This window comes from Callithrix jacchus, chromosome 15 (genome assembly GCF_049354715.1).
Source record: "Callithrix jacchus isolate 240 chromosome 15, calJac240_pri, whole genome shotgun sequence".
Classification (NCBI taxonomy): Eukaryota; Metazoa; Chordata; class Mammalia; order Primates; family Cebidae; genus Callithrix; species Callithrix jacchus.
Window position 1 is genome coordinate 18,704,770 of NC_133516.1, and position 17,152 is coordinate 18,721,921.

General features: G+C 36.6%; 1 protein-coding gene across 13 annotated transcripts in view; it reads left to right on the forward strand.

Moving 5' to 3' along the window:
• TP63 (tumor protein p63) overlaps positions 1 to 17,152 on the forward strand; it is a 263,157-nt gene that overhangs the window by 139,449 nt on the left and 106,556 nt on the right. For 4 of the 13 annotated variants that reach the window (XM_002758184.6, XM_017964773.4, XM_017964771.4 and 1 more), the window contains exon 1: positions 13,822 to 14,007. The exons of the other annotated variants lie outside the window; for them this stretch is intronic. In XM_002758184.6, the coding sequence (XP_002758230.3) occupies positions 13,966 to 14,007 (42 nt within the window). In that variant the 5' untranslated portion in view covers positions 13,822 to 13,965. Of the gene's footprint in view, positions 1 to 13,821; positions 14,008 to 17,152 lie in introns of those variants that run through there. 13 annotated transcript variants of the gene reach the window in all.

The window sequence follows — 17,152 nt, forward strand, 5'->3', positions numbered from 1 at the left end:
TTTTTGTGTTTTTAGTAGAGACGGGGTTTCACCATGTTGGTCAGGCTGGTCTCAAACTCCTGACTTCAGGTGATTCACCCACCTCAGACTTCCAAAAGTGCTGGGATTACAGGTATGAGTCACCATGCCCGGCCTCACCCTGTTATTCTGAATGCATGATTTCGTGTCTCTGTCTTTTGTCCTATACCATTTCTTAATATAGATTCTTAAATATCTATATCCTCTTTCTCTTCTTTCCATTTCCTTTTCACCTTAAGGATTCAACTCCTTATCTCTTCGTGAAGGATTAATCACTTTTTTCTTTCCATTTCCATACAACTATGTCTTGTAACTTAACACTTCCTTAGCATTCATTCATTTTAGTTACTGTTTTACATGTACTTCACCTGACTTTGTAAACATATTAGTTTGTTTTTTCCTTTAAGCATATGTCTGCTAGATGAGAAAGCCTTTGGACAGATGCTGAGTCATCTTTTTGTTTGTTTATTTTGTTTTTAGTCAGAATCTTACTCTGTAGCCCAGGCTGGAGTACAGTGGCTGGGTCCCAGCTCACGGCAACCTTCGCCTTCTGGGTTCAAGTGATTTTGGTTCTACAGCCATCTGAGTAGCTGGGATTACAGGCATGCACCATCATGTCTGACTAATTTCTGTATTTTTAGTAGAGACAGTGTTTCACCATGTTGGCCATGGCTGGTCTTGAACTCCTGGCATCAAGTTATCCACCCGCCTTGGCCTCTCAAAGTGCTGGGATTACAGACATGAGCCACTGCACCTGGCCGAGTCTTGTTCTTCTTTAGGTCTTATTGCAGGATCATGTACAATAAAGTATTCAGTTAATGTTTGAAAGGAAATGGGTTAGTGCACATGTGTATGTGGGAGAAGTAAAATGGTCTCTAACTGATGGCCTCTAACACTCCTTCTTGTATTAACATGCCCTGAATAGATCTATGGTTTGATGTAACAGTCAAATCAAATCAACTAATTTTTGATCAGCTATTATTTACTTTAGTCATCGCTTTTTTTGGTCTAGATTTCCTGTTCAAATTTGACAATCTTTTATATTAGGTGAACCAGTAAACATTTTTGACCTGTTCCATTGTAGAGTCATAATGGAATCAAAAGTAGAACTTGTTTAATGGGTAAGGATTGTGTGTGAGTTTCAGTTTGCTTCAGCAGTCTTCTAGCTATTGATCATGACCAAGAACTTATTGTTGCTAAATAGGAATTGTAAGAATGTGGATATTTTGAGGAATGAGTTAGGAGAAAAGAAGCTGAAAATATCTTTTAAAGAGATGCTTAGACTGAAATATCAGTTTCCTTTTTTGTCCATAATCTTACAGATCAGGTCACACCACTTATATTGTTATCAGCTCAGCTCTTTAGCTTTGTTGCTTAAATCTCTTACCCCATAGAGAAACTGCCTGAATCACAAAACCTTGTGAATCAAAGCAATACTTAAAGAAGAGAATATAAGTAAATGATTAAGATGGGTGTAATATCTCCTTCACTTAACAACTGAGTTACAAATAATTCCTTAGCTTTATTTTTAATTTTGTTGAAGCCAGCTTTCCCATAGTGTGTGTGTGTGTGTGTGTGTGTGTGTGTGTGTTTGTGTGTGTGTGTGTGTCTTTGTATTACTTACAATACAAAGAAGCCTAACTTTGCTATGCATTTCTTCTTGTGATTTAAATACAGCACTCATACTGGACTCCATTTGAAGAAATGATTTAATCATTATTAGGAGCCTTTAGTTTCCCTTTACTTATAAGCAACCTATATATTAACCCTAAAGCAGACTGCAATCTTTGCTGGAAATGACCTTTTTGTTGTTGTTGTTGTTAATGCATCACTCCTCTTGAGTCTTTTTTAATATCTTTGTGACATTATTCAGAATTGTCTAGTTCATAATCAGTGCAGCTAATGTTTTCTTATAAAGTCAAGCCAACGGCCTCCATAGGCCAGAAGATCTGGCTTTACCACCCAGGTCACAGAGGCACACCTACTTGGTTGCACCACTTTTTAATCGACTTGTGAATCAGGCTTGGGAAGCTGGAGTTAAGTCAGTTCATTGTGTCTGTAACAGTAGGAAGCTCAGAAGATCAGCAGTTAGGGAAGAAAGCTGCAAAGAAAATCCATGGAGTCATTTGTGTCCACAGGACCTCTCACTTTCCTTTGCAGAGCATGCAAATAAAAAAGGTGATTTGCTCTGATACGGAATTCCTGCACATTGTTCAGGCATGCGTGCAAGACAGTAATCTCTTTTGTGACAGAGTAACCTGTGTAGCACAGGAGAGCATGAAATTTGGAGCCAGCAGACCTGAGTTCCAAGCTTCTGCCTGAAGTATAGTTTATTGTATGAACTTGAATATGACATTTAACCCCTCTAGAGCCTCATTTCCTTATCTGAGAACTGAGGATAATAAGACTCTGCTAACTTCACAGACTTATTATATGGATCAAACCAGAACAGACATCTAACAAGAAGAATGTGAGTGCTTACTCTGCATACTTTCCAAGCTGCAAGAAATATAGAACTACATTGGCCATTGCCCTTGCTCTTGAGCTTCTATTTCACTATGAGATTCATGAAAACATGACTAAAAGGCAATGAGATCAGATCAACAATAACATAGTTTTCCCAAGAATTGAGTAAAATGTTAATGCAGAGAGCAACTGACTGCCTTGAAAAGATAAGAAATTAACAAAAAAGGCAAGAAGGCAGATCCAAGGAAGCACAAGCTAAGTACATAGAAGGTACTCTACCAGTGTGGAGTGAAATGGAAGTAGCAGTTATGTGGGTGTTAAAGAAGGTATTTGAGTTTACCTGTTGGAGAGGCTAGAGGAACTAGCATCTACAGAGCCAACAAATTGTGAATTATAAGAGATTTATGCTTTGTAAGCTGCAATGGAGGAAAAATCCTTAAGTTCTTATTACCCAACCCCAAATCACTGTACCCTTATTTGTCCATTAATAAGACTTCTCCAGAAGAAGTAGTCAAATTAGATTATTCTAGACAGAGATATAGAATAGTTTAAAGCTAGAACTGATCATCAGGCTCTTATCAAAATATTTTCTTGTATTCTTGAAGATGGGTTTGGTTTTTCATCTTGGAAAACAATTTCCTCCATATCTTACTTATGGGCCCCCATTTCCTAATTCTATGGACACTTAACTCTCTTCTGTACCCAGGGTCACTGGGACAAAAATAACACAAAGAAGGCACTTACTTTTATGTGTTTATTATTATTTTGGACCAAGACCTCCCAAACCCCACACTAAGAGTGAGTGGAAATTGTCTCCAGAGACAGAAGCTTTTTCTCCCATGGCCTGTTGTCACAGAAGGAAGATGATACCAGCCTGGTGACATCTGTGCCTGGGAGAGCTGCCAGTGCATACTGCCTCCCCAGTTTTAAGAAACACCACGATTTGTCATACCTAAATTACTTCCACCTCTCTGCTGGAGGTGGCAGTGATGTCAGTTATCCTGGGTCCAGCTAGGGTTTCAGTCTTTCTGTTTTCCTGATCATGTCAGCACTCTGCTTCTTAAAATGCAATTTTTCTTGTTTCGTGTTTGTGGTAAGGGCTATTTTCCACTAAAACAGACGTTATCAAAGCAGTTGCATAGTGAGGAACTGGTGTCCCTTAGAAGTGTAGAGGAAATCTGAGAATATCAGGCCCAGAAAGGACTTTGGAGATCCCACAGGATTTGGCCAAATCTTTGTTATACTTGCAAGGGGCTGAGAAATAGATAGACTAGAGAGCTATGTCAAGGCCTTATTGCAAGACAGAGAGTGAGAAAAGTGGAACTTTAACAAATATACATGGCTACAGATGCCACATTTACATATACCATTTCTGTATACTTAGGATTTAAGGGTAATATTATCCTGAACAGTCTAGCAGAGAGTTCGTGAAAACACAGTTCTTGGAGTGACTTACTCACCCTCGTGGCTTATGATGCAAAGCCTGGATGGGAGATTCACAGGAGGGAATATCCACGAGTTCCTGAAGTCACAAACCTGTGATTTCTCCTATTTTATAAAACTGAACTGTGGCTGTGGCTACCAGCAGACACATATGCTATAGCTAAAGGTGCAAGCCAGCAGCAGTTAAAACCAGGGAGGGACTCTAGAACTCTCTAAGAGCAAAATACAATCCCCACCCCACTTGGAGTTCATCTAGGACCCCAAAGTAAATATACCTCCTTTCCATTTTGCCTAGGGACTTTTTTTTTCCTGGAAAGGGTGGAGACGATTTACGTAAGAAAACTGAGTTGCTTCAAAATACAGCCTCCAGAAAGAATGAGGCATCTCCTGCCTAACCTATTATTCCTGCTGAGGACAGAGAAATTGAGGAACTAAAAGTGAAATCTAAAATTACCAGGGCTGAAATCTTGGTAGAAGTCAACTAGTCTATAAAGTTAGCTGCCTCACTGGCCCTTTAGGGTGGAGGTACCACGAGGAACAGACATCTGATGTAAAGTTGAGGGGGAAGTTGTCTGTCTTCATCAATAGTAAATCAAATCATAGTTAAATAGACAAATGCAAACTCCAAAGAGTGTAGGATCACAGTTATATAGGATGCCAAATATATAATAACCCTAAATCCAATTAATAGACTGAAAACCCGAGGCATGTGCAGGGGAAGTGTCTTGCTTCAAATAACGTAATGAATTTACTGGCAGATGCAGAACTTAACCCAAAATTCATGACTCTTTAGAACAGTGCCCTTTCACGCATGATCCTGAAATGCAAGAGGGGTTTTGTTTTTCTGGTTTCAAGGTGGAATAAATCATGAAAATCTGGGCTTGTATTATAATATATCCCAGTGTGGAATCAGAAGGAAAAGTGATGTGTCATGCAATAAACTTAAGTGAATATTTATTCATTATCCATTCAGCAAAAGAGACTAACTCAAAACCAAATAGCTGAAACCTGAAGCCCAGGTTTCCTGATGTTGATTCTAGAGTTCTTTCCACTGTTGCTTTCTGGAAATTGACTGCATCGACTGTGACCAATTGCCATGATGGCAGCTGTATGGAGGATGTGGCAGTAAGTAGGAGGGGCAGGGACTAAAATATATAGTTTTAATCAGGCCATTCAAACATAAGACAATCCAGTGTTTTAAAAATAAGAATTTATAGAAGATATTTAGTAGCCATGCTCAGAAATACACATATTAATAAATACAACAATAAAAGATACTGAAATTTATTTGGAGTCCATCATAAACTAAATACTATAGGTCTGAATAGGAAAGTTAAATGTTATAATATGAAGTGATATTTTGCTTTTAGAGATGAAAGTTCAAAGAAATTAAACACATCAGTAGTTAAACACAGTTTCGTTTGATTTAAGACTTTCTCTTTTCGACCATATGCTGTGGCTCACATCTGTAATCCCAGCACTTTGAAAGGCTGAGGCGGGCGTATCACCTGAGGTCAGGAGTTCGAGACCAGCCTGACCAACATGGAGAAACCCCATCTCTACTAAAAACACAAAATTAGCCAAGTGTGGTGGCACAAGCTTGTAATCTCAGCTACTCAGGAGGCTGAGGTAGGAGAGTTGCTTGAACTGGGGAGGGGGAGGATGCAGTGAGCCGAGATCATGCCATTGCATTGGGCAATAAGAGTGGCATCAACAGCCTGGACAACAAGAGCGAAATACCATCTCGGAAAAAAAAAAAGAAACTTCTGTTTCCAAAGTAGACCAGTCAGTGGGAGTATAGATGAGTATGTTTATTTTAATGAATAACATATAATAGCAATAGGAGGAACCTAATTTTGTTGATGAGTTCTTACTCTAAGATATTTTGAAAAGTAATTTAAATAATAGTAGCTGCTAGTGCTATTGTAGTAAGGTGAGCTCTGTAACGCGTTGTTGGCCCAAACATAAACTGGTATACCGTTTGGAAATTAATGTATATGTCAGGCTTTAAAATATTTTTTCTTTTAATTTAATAATTTGCTTGTGGTAGTATGTGTTTGAGTAAATAGCGTAATAATGTTTGCTTTATGATTATAGTGGTAAAGAAAACAGAAGCCAATTGAATTCCCAATGAATGAGAAATAGCTAAATTAATTCAATAACTAGCAATTGATATTTTTAAAATTTTAAAATTTAATTTAACAAAATGCATTTAGTGTCCTGAGAATGCACTCGTTTTAGCAGATTAATTTCAAAAAATAAGTATATGCATCTGTATACACAGATAAATATATCCATATTTAACAAAATATATCTTTAGTATTTATTGTGTGTACATCTTGTAAAACACTTACATGTAATATGTATCTCTGAAAGATAATAAACCAGAATGTAAATGGTGTCTACCTGTAGTTTTTAGGATAAATGACAGCAATTCATTCCATATGCTGTATATTTTCCATATTTTTAACAACATATTTGTAATCTAAACAAATAAGACATGTATTTTTTAAAATCCTAAAGAAGTCAGGTTTATATAGTAAAATAGAGTTTTTATTTTAATGTATATAATACTAAAAAGTAATTTGTAAACATTTGATGACTATGTTAAAGGGTTAAACCTTTATTTTATTTATTTTTATTTTTATTTTTATTTTTTGAGATGGAGTTTCGCTCTTGTTACCCAGGCTGGAGTGCGATGGCACGATCTTGGCTCACCGCAACCTCCGCCTCCTGGGTTTAGGCAATTCTCCTGCCTCAGCCTCCCGAGTAGCTGGGATTCCAGGCACGCGCCACCATGCCCAGCTAATTTTTTGTATTTTTAGTAAAGACGGGGTTTCACCATTTTGACCAGGATGGTCTCTATCTCTTGACCTCGTGATCCACCCGCCTCAGCCTCCCAAAGTGCTGGGATTACAGGCTTGAGCCACCGACATTCTCCTCCAATGGAGCAGGGATTGGAAGTAAGGCAAATTATATTAATAGATCATTTAAAGGAGAAATGCAGAGGGCTAATGAACATATTGAAACATGTATCACTAGCAATAAAAGGAATTAATATTAAAAAATTTTTTTTAATTTACGAAGTTGGAAACGATAATTCTCTCAATGTTGTAGTTGTCAGACTCATTCAAATGTAATTTGGGGCAGTCTTTTTGGAAAATAACTTGATATTATACCCATGAAGTGATTTGAATCCATAACATTTGAGCCAGTACTTTTAGTTGTAAAAATACTTAACAGGGGAAAATACTCAAAATACTATGATAGCTGAAAAATAAATTATACTGCAGATGATCTTAATCCTGCTTATATACATAAACATAGAAGGACGACCATAGAAACTTTTTTTTTTTTTTTTGGGACGGAGTTTCGCTCTCGTTACCCAGGCTGGAGTGCAATGGCGCGATCTCGGCTCACCGCAACCTCCGCCTCCTGGGTTCAGGCAATTCTCCTGCCTCAACCTCCCGAGTAGCTGGGATTACAGGTACGTGCCACCATGCCCAGCTAATTTTTTGTATCTTTAGTAGAGACGGGGTTTCATCACGTTGACCAGGATGGTCTCGGTATCTTGACCTAGTGATCCACCCGCCTCGGCCACCCAAAGTGCTGGGATTACAGGCTTGAGCCACCGCGCCCAGCCGACCATAGAAACTTTTAATGTAATTCTCTCTGAGTGTGTTGCACTTATAAATAACTTTCATTATTTTATTCGTATTTTACTTTTTTCTTCTAAATTTTACACTGTTTTTGTAATCTAAAACCTTTAAATCCATAATGCAAAACAATATGAGGAGAGATTATCTTATCTTGGTACATTTGTACATCTGTTTTAGAGCTCTTCAAAAGTAAGGCTCTATCTAAATCCAGGTAAGTGGTAAGAATACTGTTATTATAATCATAGCATGGGCTAGATGATAAAAGAACTGTAGGAGATACATGATTGAAGAAGGATAAATACAGGAGCAGAGGGAAAAGTAGATATTAAGATGTAATCTAACCATGAAGAATAGTGTTTGTTGATTCCAGTCTCAAAATACACAGATTTGAATCTCAATTCCATCATTTAATATCTATCTGCATTATTGTATCTTCATCTGTAAAATAGCAATGAACATAGTGTCTAAGGCATAATTTTATGAGAATTAATTGAGTTCGTTATATGTAAAGTGCTTTGAGTACCTTAACCATAAAAAGTACAGAGAGAGAAAATCTGAATTCTGTCTACCATTTTTTATTTTGCTTGAACATGTGTACAAATATAAAATTAAATCTACAACTGTAAGATTTAAGACAAAACGCATCCCCCTTTCTATGCCTATGAGACTTACTCATTTTTACCCGGTACGGTGGCTCAGCCTGTAATCCCAACACTTTGGGAGACCAAGGCAAGTGGATCATGAGGTCAGGCATTTGAGACCAGCCTGGCCAACACAGTGAAATCCTGTCTCTACTAAATATACAAAATTTAGCCAGACATGGTTGTGAGTGCCTGTAATCCAGCTTCTAGGGAGGCTGAGGCAGGAGAATCACTTGAATCTGGGAGGCAGAGGTTGTGGTGAGCTGACGTCACATCACCATACTCCAGCCAAGGCGACAGTGTGAGATTCTGTCTCAAAAAAAAAAAAAAAAAAAAGACGTACCCATTTTTTAGAACTTACCTGGTGACCCTAAAATGGATGTGATCTAATATCTTGCTTTGGAACTTAGCCTCAGATTAAAAACTGATTTTTTGAACTAATTTAGTGGCTCTCAGTAGCTTCCTCAAATGCAAATTCTTATCACCTGAGGCAGAAGAGGAAGGCAAACAATTCAGGCAATATTAGAACTTTGAAAGTTACTCAGTGTGTCCTGTTGATCATCCTTCAAATTACTGGTAGCTGATATCAAAAAGATCTCATTGGTTTTGGTCTGCAGCAGCTTGGAAAACCCCATCATTTCTTAGCTTTCATACATGCTCTAGAAACTCCAACCTTCATTGACTATACAGGTTTATCATGCTGACAACTTTCCCTTTTCACAAATAATTATTGAGGGCTTGAGAAACAGCTTGAATTGAGAGCAATATTTTTTCTCTCATCTATTTTAATTAAATACTGTGCTTTGATTTTTTACAAAGATGAAAAGGCATCTCTGTAAAATATGTGTCTGTCTCATAGTAAATGCTTTAGGTAAATACTCTTCTACTTCCTAGTTCTTATAGAATTATAGAACTGTTTAAGTGAGCTAATACTCACTGAGCTTTTAGAGTGCAAAAGATGAACATAAATGTATTCTGACTTCATAAACTTCATAATCTTGTTGAGGAATCAGTTAAGTACACAACTTTTTGCATTGAAAGGTAGAATTTTATTACTGCTTTTATTTATATTCATATAAAATAAGAAAAAGTTGAACTTCAACTAGGGGTTTAGAGAAATAGGTAGGTAGCATTTAAAGACTCCAAAAGTATTTGAATATATCAGAAAAGCGAACAAAGGCATTCTAAACTGAGGGATCATATTGAACAGAAGAACAAAAATAGCCCTCTGGGGTCCACATTTGCTAAACAGAGTGAATTTAAGGAAAGTGAAGCTGAAAGGGTAGTTTGGTGCCAGATTTTAAATTGCCTTGACTGCCATTCTAAATAATTTGTTTGGTTCTATTGGCACTGGGACACCCTGAGGAGTGACATGATCAGGGTTGCCCCTTAGGTAAAATGAAGTTATAGTGAGGGAGCTCTAGCAGGGAGGAGAGAAAGTGGAGACATTGCTGTATATATATATATATATATATATATATATATTTTTTTTTTTGCCCTCCTTCAGGTAGATTTGTTATTAAAACATAGAAGGATTGATTGTCAGCCCTCTGTACCTGGTGATTCTGCATTCATGAAATCAAACAATCCTGGATCATAAATATTTAGAAATAAATAAAAATAAAAACAGTTAAACAAAAAATACAGTGTAATTATTTAATTTTTTCACATAGGGATGTCAAATGGAGCCGTTGACATTAGTAATTTATGAAAATGGCATTTCAAATCTGAGAAAAATATATATTATTCAACGAATAATAGAGATCAGTTTTCATGAGTGAGAGTGGATTTTCCTTTGCTTTTCATACAGATATATATTCTAGAAAATTTAAATAGTTGCATGTGAAAACATTCAGAAATCCTGATATTGTAATATGGTTGCAAAATTTTACATTGGGCTGGGAAAGGCCTTTCAAACTATGTCTGAAACCCAGTAAGTCATAAAAGAAAAAATGGTAAAGTTGACTATGGAAAAATTAGAATTTTTCTACACCAAAAAGCAAACCATAATACTGTATGCAAATTTGAAAGACCAGACATACGTAAACACACATACACGCACACACATACACAAATACACATACAAACACATACACAGAAAAATATAGTACTTATAATAAAGAGTTGGATGTTAAAAAAGGATATTCAACAAAATGTTAGCATTTTGATATTTCTGGAGAACGTATGCTTCTGTCTGACATCTTGTACTTCTATTCCCAAAGCTGTGGATTCATAGCACTGGCATTTTTACCCAGGGGGCAGTGCTGACCCTTAATTCTGAGACCATGTAGCTTTAAGAAGTCTGGGGAGGGCTGAGTGCGGTTGCTCATGCCTGCAATCCCAACATTTTGGGAGGCTGAAGCAGGTGGATCATGAGATCAGGAGATGGAGACCATCCTGGCTAACATGGTGAAACCCCATCTCTACTAAACATACAAAAAATTAGCTGTGCATGGTGGTGCGTGCCTATAGTCCCAGCTACTCAGGAGGCTGAGGCAGGAGAATTGCTTGAACCGGGGAGTCAGAGATTGCAGTGAGCCGAGATCATGCCACTGCACTCCAGCCTAGGGGACAGAAGGAAACTCATCTCCAAAAAAAAAAAAAAAAAAAAAAAAAAAAATTTCTGGGGAAATGACTGAGAATGAAAAGGCAAGTGCTCTAAGAAGAGTTGTTCCAACTACTGAGGACTTGGTTATTCACGTCAAATTCTCGAATTTGTTTATTTATCTGAAAAATGTAGATAATACTAACTTACACCACTAGGTGGTTAGGAAAATAATGCACGTTACTAAACCTTTGAGATTTGCGTGTAAGCATTGTTATTTAGAGAGTGCAAAGAATTGTTACTTAAACCTTTGAGATCCACAAGTAAGCATTGTTGTTTAGAGTGCAAAGAAATGTTACTTCTTTGTAACCTGCTTAAATCAGTGCAGGATATTTGCATCACCTACTCACACTAATTCTGAAATCAAACATTATCAGATATACTTTAGCTCTTTTATGGAAATGTTCGTGCTAAAATCAGATCTGTATTAACTATTAACTAACTTTTCATTGTGAGGATATCTGAAAGCAAAAAACACAGATTTTCCACCAATATGTTGTTTCTTCTTTATATCACTTAAGTATCTTAAGTAGCCGAGCAACTTGACTACTTCAATTGTACAATATGGAAATGAGCAAATTGAGGGACAAATAAATATCCAAGTAAAATAAGTAAAACACGAGTAATCCTCTAAATCACTCCCCTGATTCTTGACAAAAACAGGCTCTTATCTTTGTCATGGTCTTCAGAAATCATTTAGTTCTGCGCCTCATTTCACAGATGAGGAATCTGAATCCAGAGTGGTTAAGTAACTTGCCCCAAGGCCACAGAGCTCCTATCTTCTAACTCCCAGTCCACTGCTCTTTTCTTGCAAACTACTCAAATTTCTCAAGTAGCCACAGTGGGATATACTGTCTTAGGTTTTGTCCAGAATCTTTGTAGATATATTAGACAGAGACCATATTTGATTTGATCATGCTGAAAGCTAAGGTGGCACATGGAAGGAGTCTGACTTTTTCATCCATCAAATCTTACTGGGAATCTTTTGACTTCATGAAAGCTGAAGTTTGTTTACATTTTTAGTGTATGTATATCATTACTTGAGACCTTGAGCCTTAGATTTGGGTGTTCAAATGGCTACATGATCCCATTAGTGTAAAAAGCAATTCAATAATGACTTTTGGAGGCAGTTGTGCTAACAGCATTTCCTCTAGATCATTAATTCCCAAGCATGACGCATTCAGAACCGCCTAGTAGGCTATAAAAAATCCAGTTGTTGGGGCTGCAGCCCTGCAGAGTCTGAGTCAGTAGATCTGGGGCCACATCCAGAAATCTGTTTTTGAAAGCACTCTGGATGATTTTCAGGATCATCTAAGTTTTTGGGCCACAGGGATCATGCACACCTTTAAAGAAGCAACCATCTGCTTTCTACTATTGACCCTTAAGCTGTAGGTATAGAATTTAAATACATTGTACAAATAATTATACTGTATTTTGTAAGTAGGCTATTTTGTAATTTGGTTAATTATAGGTAAAAGGAGAGATCATTCTTCCCAATATATAAGTGAAAAAAATGAATGTTTTCTCTGATATAAATGTATAGCATTACAGAGTACTGTCACATTCTTGCATACTCAAGATCAAATTATATTAATGGGAGTTTTTTTGATTTTGTTTTTGTTTTTTAATAAAAGAAGGAGGCATTATTACCAGTAACCTAGGGGTCTTATATATCAGCCAATGATCATGTCATCCTTTAAATGCATGAATTTTATGGATGCAAAAGTAGAAGTAAAGTGGAGGCAAATCCAAGGTCATAAACATATTTGCAAACTTTGTTTCTGAAATATATGTTCTAATCTATTCTGGCTTCAACTTCTCTTCTAAACATTGTGTCTTCTAAATTTTAGAAGAAATCTCAATATTCACTTATAGTTATCTTGGCCACTTACAACTTTTCAAGCAAAATAGTGGAAATTGGGTTCCTGAGGGGGGTGTGTAGGATGATGTTTTGAAATACATCTAACTAAATTACAAATACTCAGCAGTAAAGAGAGTATTTTAATGAACCACGTGAAAACTATCAGGGTGCATTTTATCTCCACTAAATCTTTGTAACCAAGGCCAGATTCTACATGAATGTTGTTATGTATTTATGTAAATGTATTTTTAAGCCAAAAGCAAATTAATATTTCATGCTTTAATACTTATTCTAATCATTTACATAGATGCATCATGTGCAATAATTATTTTTATACCTATTCACAAGCAAAAAGATGAGCATAAAGTGGGTTCAATAAAATACAGAAAAGAAGTATTCAAATAGATAAGCGTTTTGTTAAAGAAAAAAAGGACACATTTATCAGGATTCATACTTCCTGTACATAATACGAATGTTTGTTTGCTTTTATAAGTTAACGGGACCGGTGGTTTAAATTGTTATTGAAACAGGCTCAAAAAAATCAGAAAGCTTATTTTGTCACTGCTTGATATGAAATCACTGGCATTTCTCTGGGGGAAATAAGTTAAAAACTCTTCAGCTATCAGGCAGTGGATTTTAGTTTTTTTTTATATGGATTAAATATAACAGTGGATTTGAATACTCTATCCTGATTTCTAACTTCATGTAATCATTCTTGAAACTCCAAATCTAGATTTTAAAAAGCCTTACAAAAATTTTTCTGAAGTTTACTTTTCAGTTTCAAAGAGTAAATTAACTTTCTAAAATGCCTTCTGTAAAGCGTGGTGGTGGTGCGGTTTGTTTGGGGAGATTTTGTTTTGTTTTTAAAAGAGAGTGCACTTTCTTATGAAAGAGACAGGGAAAGTTTTACCTGTCTGTCTCCTGGTTTTTTTTTTTTTTTTCTTTCTTTCTTTTTCTTTTAAAGATTGGTGATAAGGAATTCTAACTACTTAATGAGATGGGAGAGGCCTCACTCCATTGGAGTGGAGGAGTCCAGGTGGAAGTTGATGGATTGGACAGGTAAAGAGAAGAGTCCCGCCTCCTCATGCCTATAGTTGGGTATATATTAGGAAACCTTAAATTATGTACAGAGAGAGAAAGAGAGAGAGGGACTTGAGTTCTGTTATCTTCTTAGTAGATTCATTTTGTAAGGGTCTCAGAGGGGGTGGGGGGGCTGGCAAAATCCTGGAGCCAGAAGAGAGGACAGCAGCATTGATCAATCTTACTGCTAACATGTTGTACCTGGAAAACAATGCCCAGACTCAATTTAGTGAGGTAAGGATTTTAGATTTTGGCACTCCATTTAGAGATGCTTTTTAATTTTCATAAAAACTTACATATTTGTGGTTCTCGGTCACCCAATGTAATGTTTTTGCAAGTTGTACATAGGAATCTCCTTTTCTTGGTTAATGTTTTCTGTGGTGGCTGTAAGATTTTTTTTTTTTTTATTAATTAGGAGATGAAACAGTAGGAGAAGATGAAAAAGGAAAAAAAATCTGGGTGACATTATGCATTTGAAGAGAACAATATTCAGGAGTTTATAAAATCACTTTTTGTAAGAACAGACTCAGAGCAGATCACATTCTGCTAGATACATTGCAATGAATCCTCTGATGGGTATTCACGTACCAGTAAGACAAATGAGTTGACTGTGTCTTAACTTCTTAGCATAGTTCTATCTCCAGACTTCATCCTAAAAGCAAATGAAGCTTTTTTCAAAATAATCCGGTGAGATATTTTTTTAAAGCCATCTTCGTTTTTAAGTCTCTCAATCCAGAGACCCACCTAAATCCTGAAGGGGCTGTAATAACGTCTCTTATCGTCTGGAAGGTCACTTGTACTTTCACCGTGTGATGACAAATAAAGTTATTGTGGAGGGAGGCATTGTTAAATATTTACACATGCATACATGTAAATGTGTGTTATAGCATACAGGATTTTATTTAAGGAACTTGATTATTCACGTTTCTGATCTCTGCTCAACAAGTTTGTCTTAGGTATTTAAACCTGTGCAAAGGGATATGAAAAAAAAAAAATCCTGAAGAGACTTTAAGGCTTTGAGGAAGTTTCCTAAGGTTAAGGGAGGTCTAACAACAATATTAGTTTACATTCCTCAGAATAGGGCAGCTGTGTTGACACTAATCAGATTGGGGGGAGTTGTTGTGGAGAGAGAGAGTTCAGTGTTTCAGATAAAAATGCTTGCAGGTGAATGCTTGGAAAAGTAGACTAGAGTACTCAAATTGAGCTCCTTAAAAATGAAAAGAAAATGCATAGTATTCCGGCGCAGACCGCAAGAGGAAGAGTGGAGCAGAGGGCAGCAAAGCAGGGCCTGCGCTGTGATAGTGACCACACTATTGTCTAGACTCCTGAACTGTGTAAATACAACAGGGGAAATATTGAGTTATCTAAAGAAGGAAAAGGAAGTGCCTATTTTTCTTTAAAACATTCAAGCAGGCTTGCTTGTCCTCAGTAGAAAAACTTGAGTTTCTTGTTTTGCTTTAATATTAAAAGTTAGCTTAAAATGTTACCAGTTTTTTAAATAGAATTTGCTTTTAAGAACTTGTTGATTCTATTAGATCCAATGTTGTCCAGTTTTAATCATTCAGAAAATGATCTGTCTGGCATGCCATACCTGAGTTTGTCTTTCTTTATTCATGAACTATTTCACACACAGTATTTATGAGCCACCTAGGATCTTGTAAGTCAAACAGTGAAGAAGCCAAAATCGGTTCATTGATATCTCTAAGTGAGCCACAAGGTTGATATAAAGTGGCAAGAAATGATTATTTTTAAGTTAAATATAATGTCATAAAGAAAGCAATTTCATTAATGTTGCGATTAGAGGTTATTTGTAGAAATTATTTCCTTTTATAGAGGCAAAAGAGTCATGTTGTATGTGAGAATATGGCATCCTTATGAAAGACAATGCTTTTACACAATTTTAGTTTTTCAAAACTTTCGGTAAATGTGTAGTCAAGAGCTACAAAAGGCATCATTTGTCTGTTTTCTATTGGAATGCTGCTGAGGTCCGTAAAAAAACATCTGTGACAGAACATGGCTGCACTTCCCTACCTTTCTACACCTTTTTGCATGTTGCCTTTATGACTTTCATATCCCTCCGCCAGTGCATGTTGTAGGTTTTAATTTCATGGCTTGACTTCCATTCTATTACGTACAAACAACTTTCTTTCTATACAGGATTATGCTTTAATATCTAGTCCTCTGTAAAAATTCAGTACTACATGGGAATGTATGAAATGCCTGGGACCACATGGCGGTGAGAATCACGAATGTAAGATAAAAGTTATAATGTTTAGAGATGTATGTTTATTAGTAACTGTCAATACAGAAAAAACAATCTATGATCACACGAGAATTGTTTAAACATTGGATAGCTTAAAAATGAAAAAGGCATAAAACTCCCTGTAAGAGTGAAAATTATTTAAAAGCTGCAACCCATTTATAGACTTTAAATAAATTTATAGTTTAATTTGCTAGCAATTTCTTTGAGTTGATAACTGAAAAATTATTTAAGAAGACTGTCCCTTCTCTGCTCCTTTTTTTCACAACTTTTGAATTCTTCCCCACCCCCAGCAGAGCTGGATTTGGGGAAGCTGCTAATGAACAGGAAAGGGTCCGAAGGAAGAACATGAGCAGGATGTATCAGGCATGGCTAAAGGCTCTACCCTTGGGTACAGTGCAGAGGCTGCAAGCATGCTCCACTCCCCTGCCAGGCTAGAAAAGACATGGCCTCTGGGAATGGTCTCTGACTTGCAGATAGAGAGGGTCAAAAGTAAAGAACTTCTTCATAGATCAAGTTTTAACTTCAACTTGCTGGAAAAAAAAACAAAAAACAAAAAACAACAACCTGGGCTGTGTGTCTAAGTGTGTGTATGTGTATGTGTGAATGGGGAGGATCTCAAACTCCTTAGAAAGAGGTATTTACTAAAATTCCTCAGCCAGGGTTTTAGATGATGAAAGACACACACTTTGGTAAATGGGTTACAGCATTTTAGAATTAAATGGGAAATCAAGGTTCATATATGGAAACACCTCATTTTACAAATCAGGGTTAATGATTTTTCTTGCCATAGTTGAGAGAGCTATATTATATGATTGTGGTCCCTTTACTCAACCGCTTTCTTTTTAATACCAAGGAGATATAGGATGATTCATAGTAGATGCTCCAAAAAAGTTTCTGCGAAGAGCTGTTGTACAAAGCCAGTTGAATGCAAGAAAAAAAGCATGGAGACAGCAGTGTAAACTCCCTGGAGGCCAGGCCATTCTTACTTAATTGACATCTTTGCCTGCTTGATCTAGGAAAAGAAATCTTTCCTGTCCTAGTACTATTTCTACTTGACTCAACCATTTAAAAAATATGGGTGTGAGTTTTCTATTGATAGTTAATCAGTGTATGAAG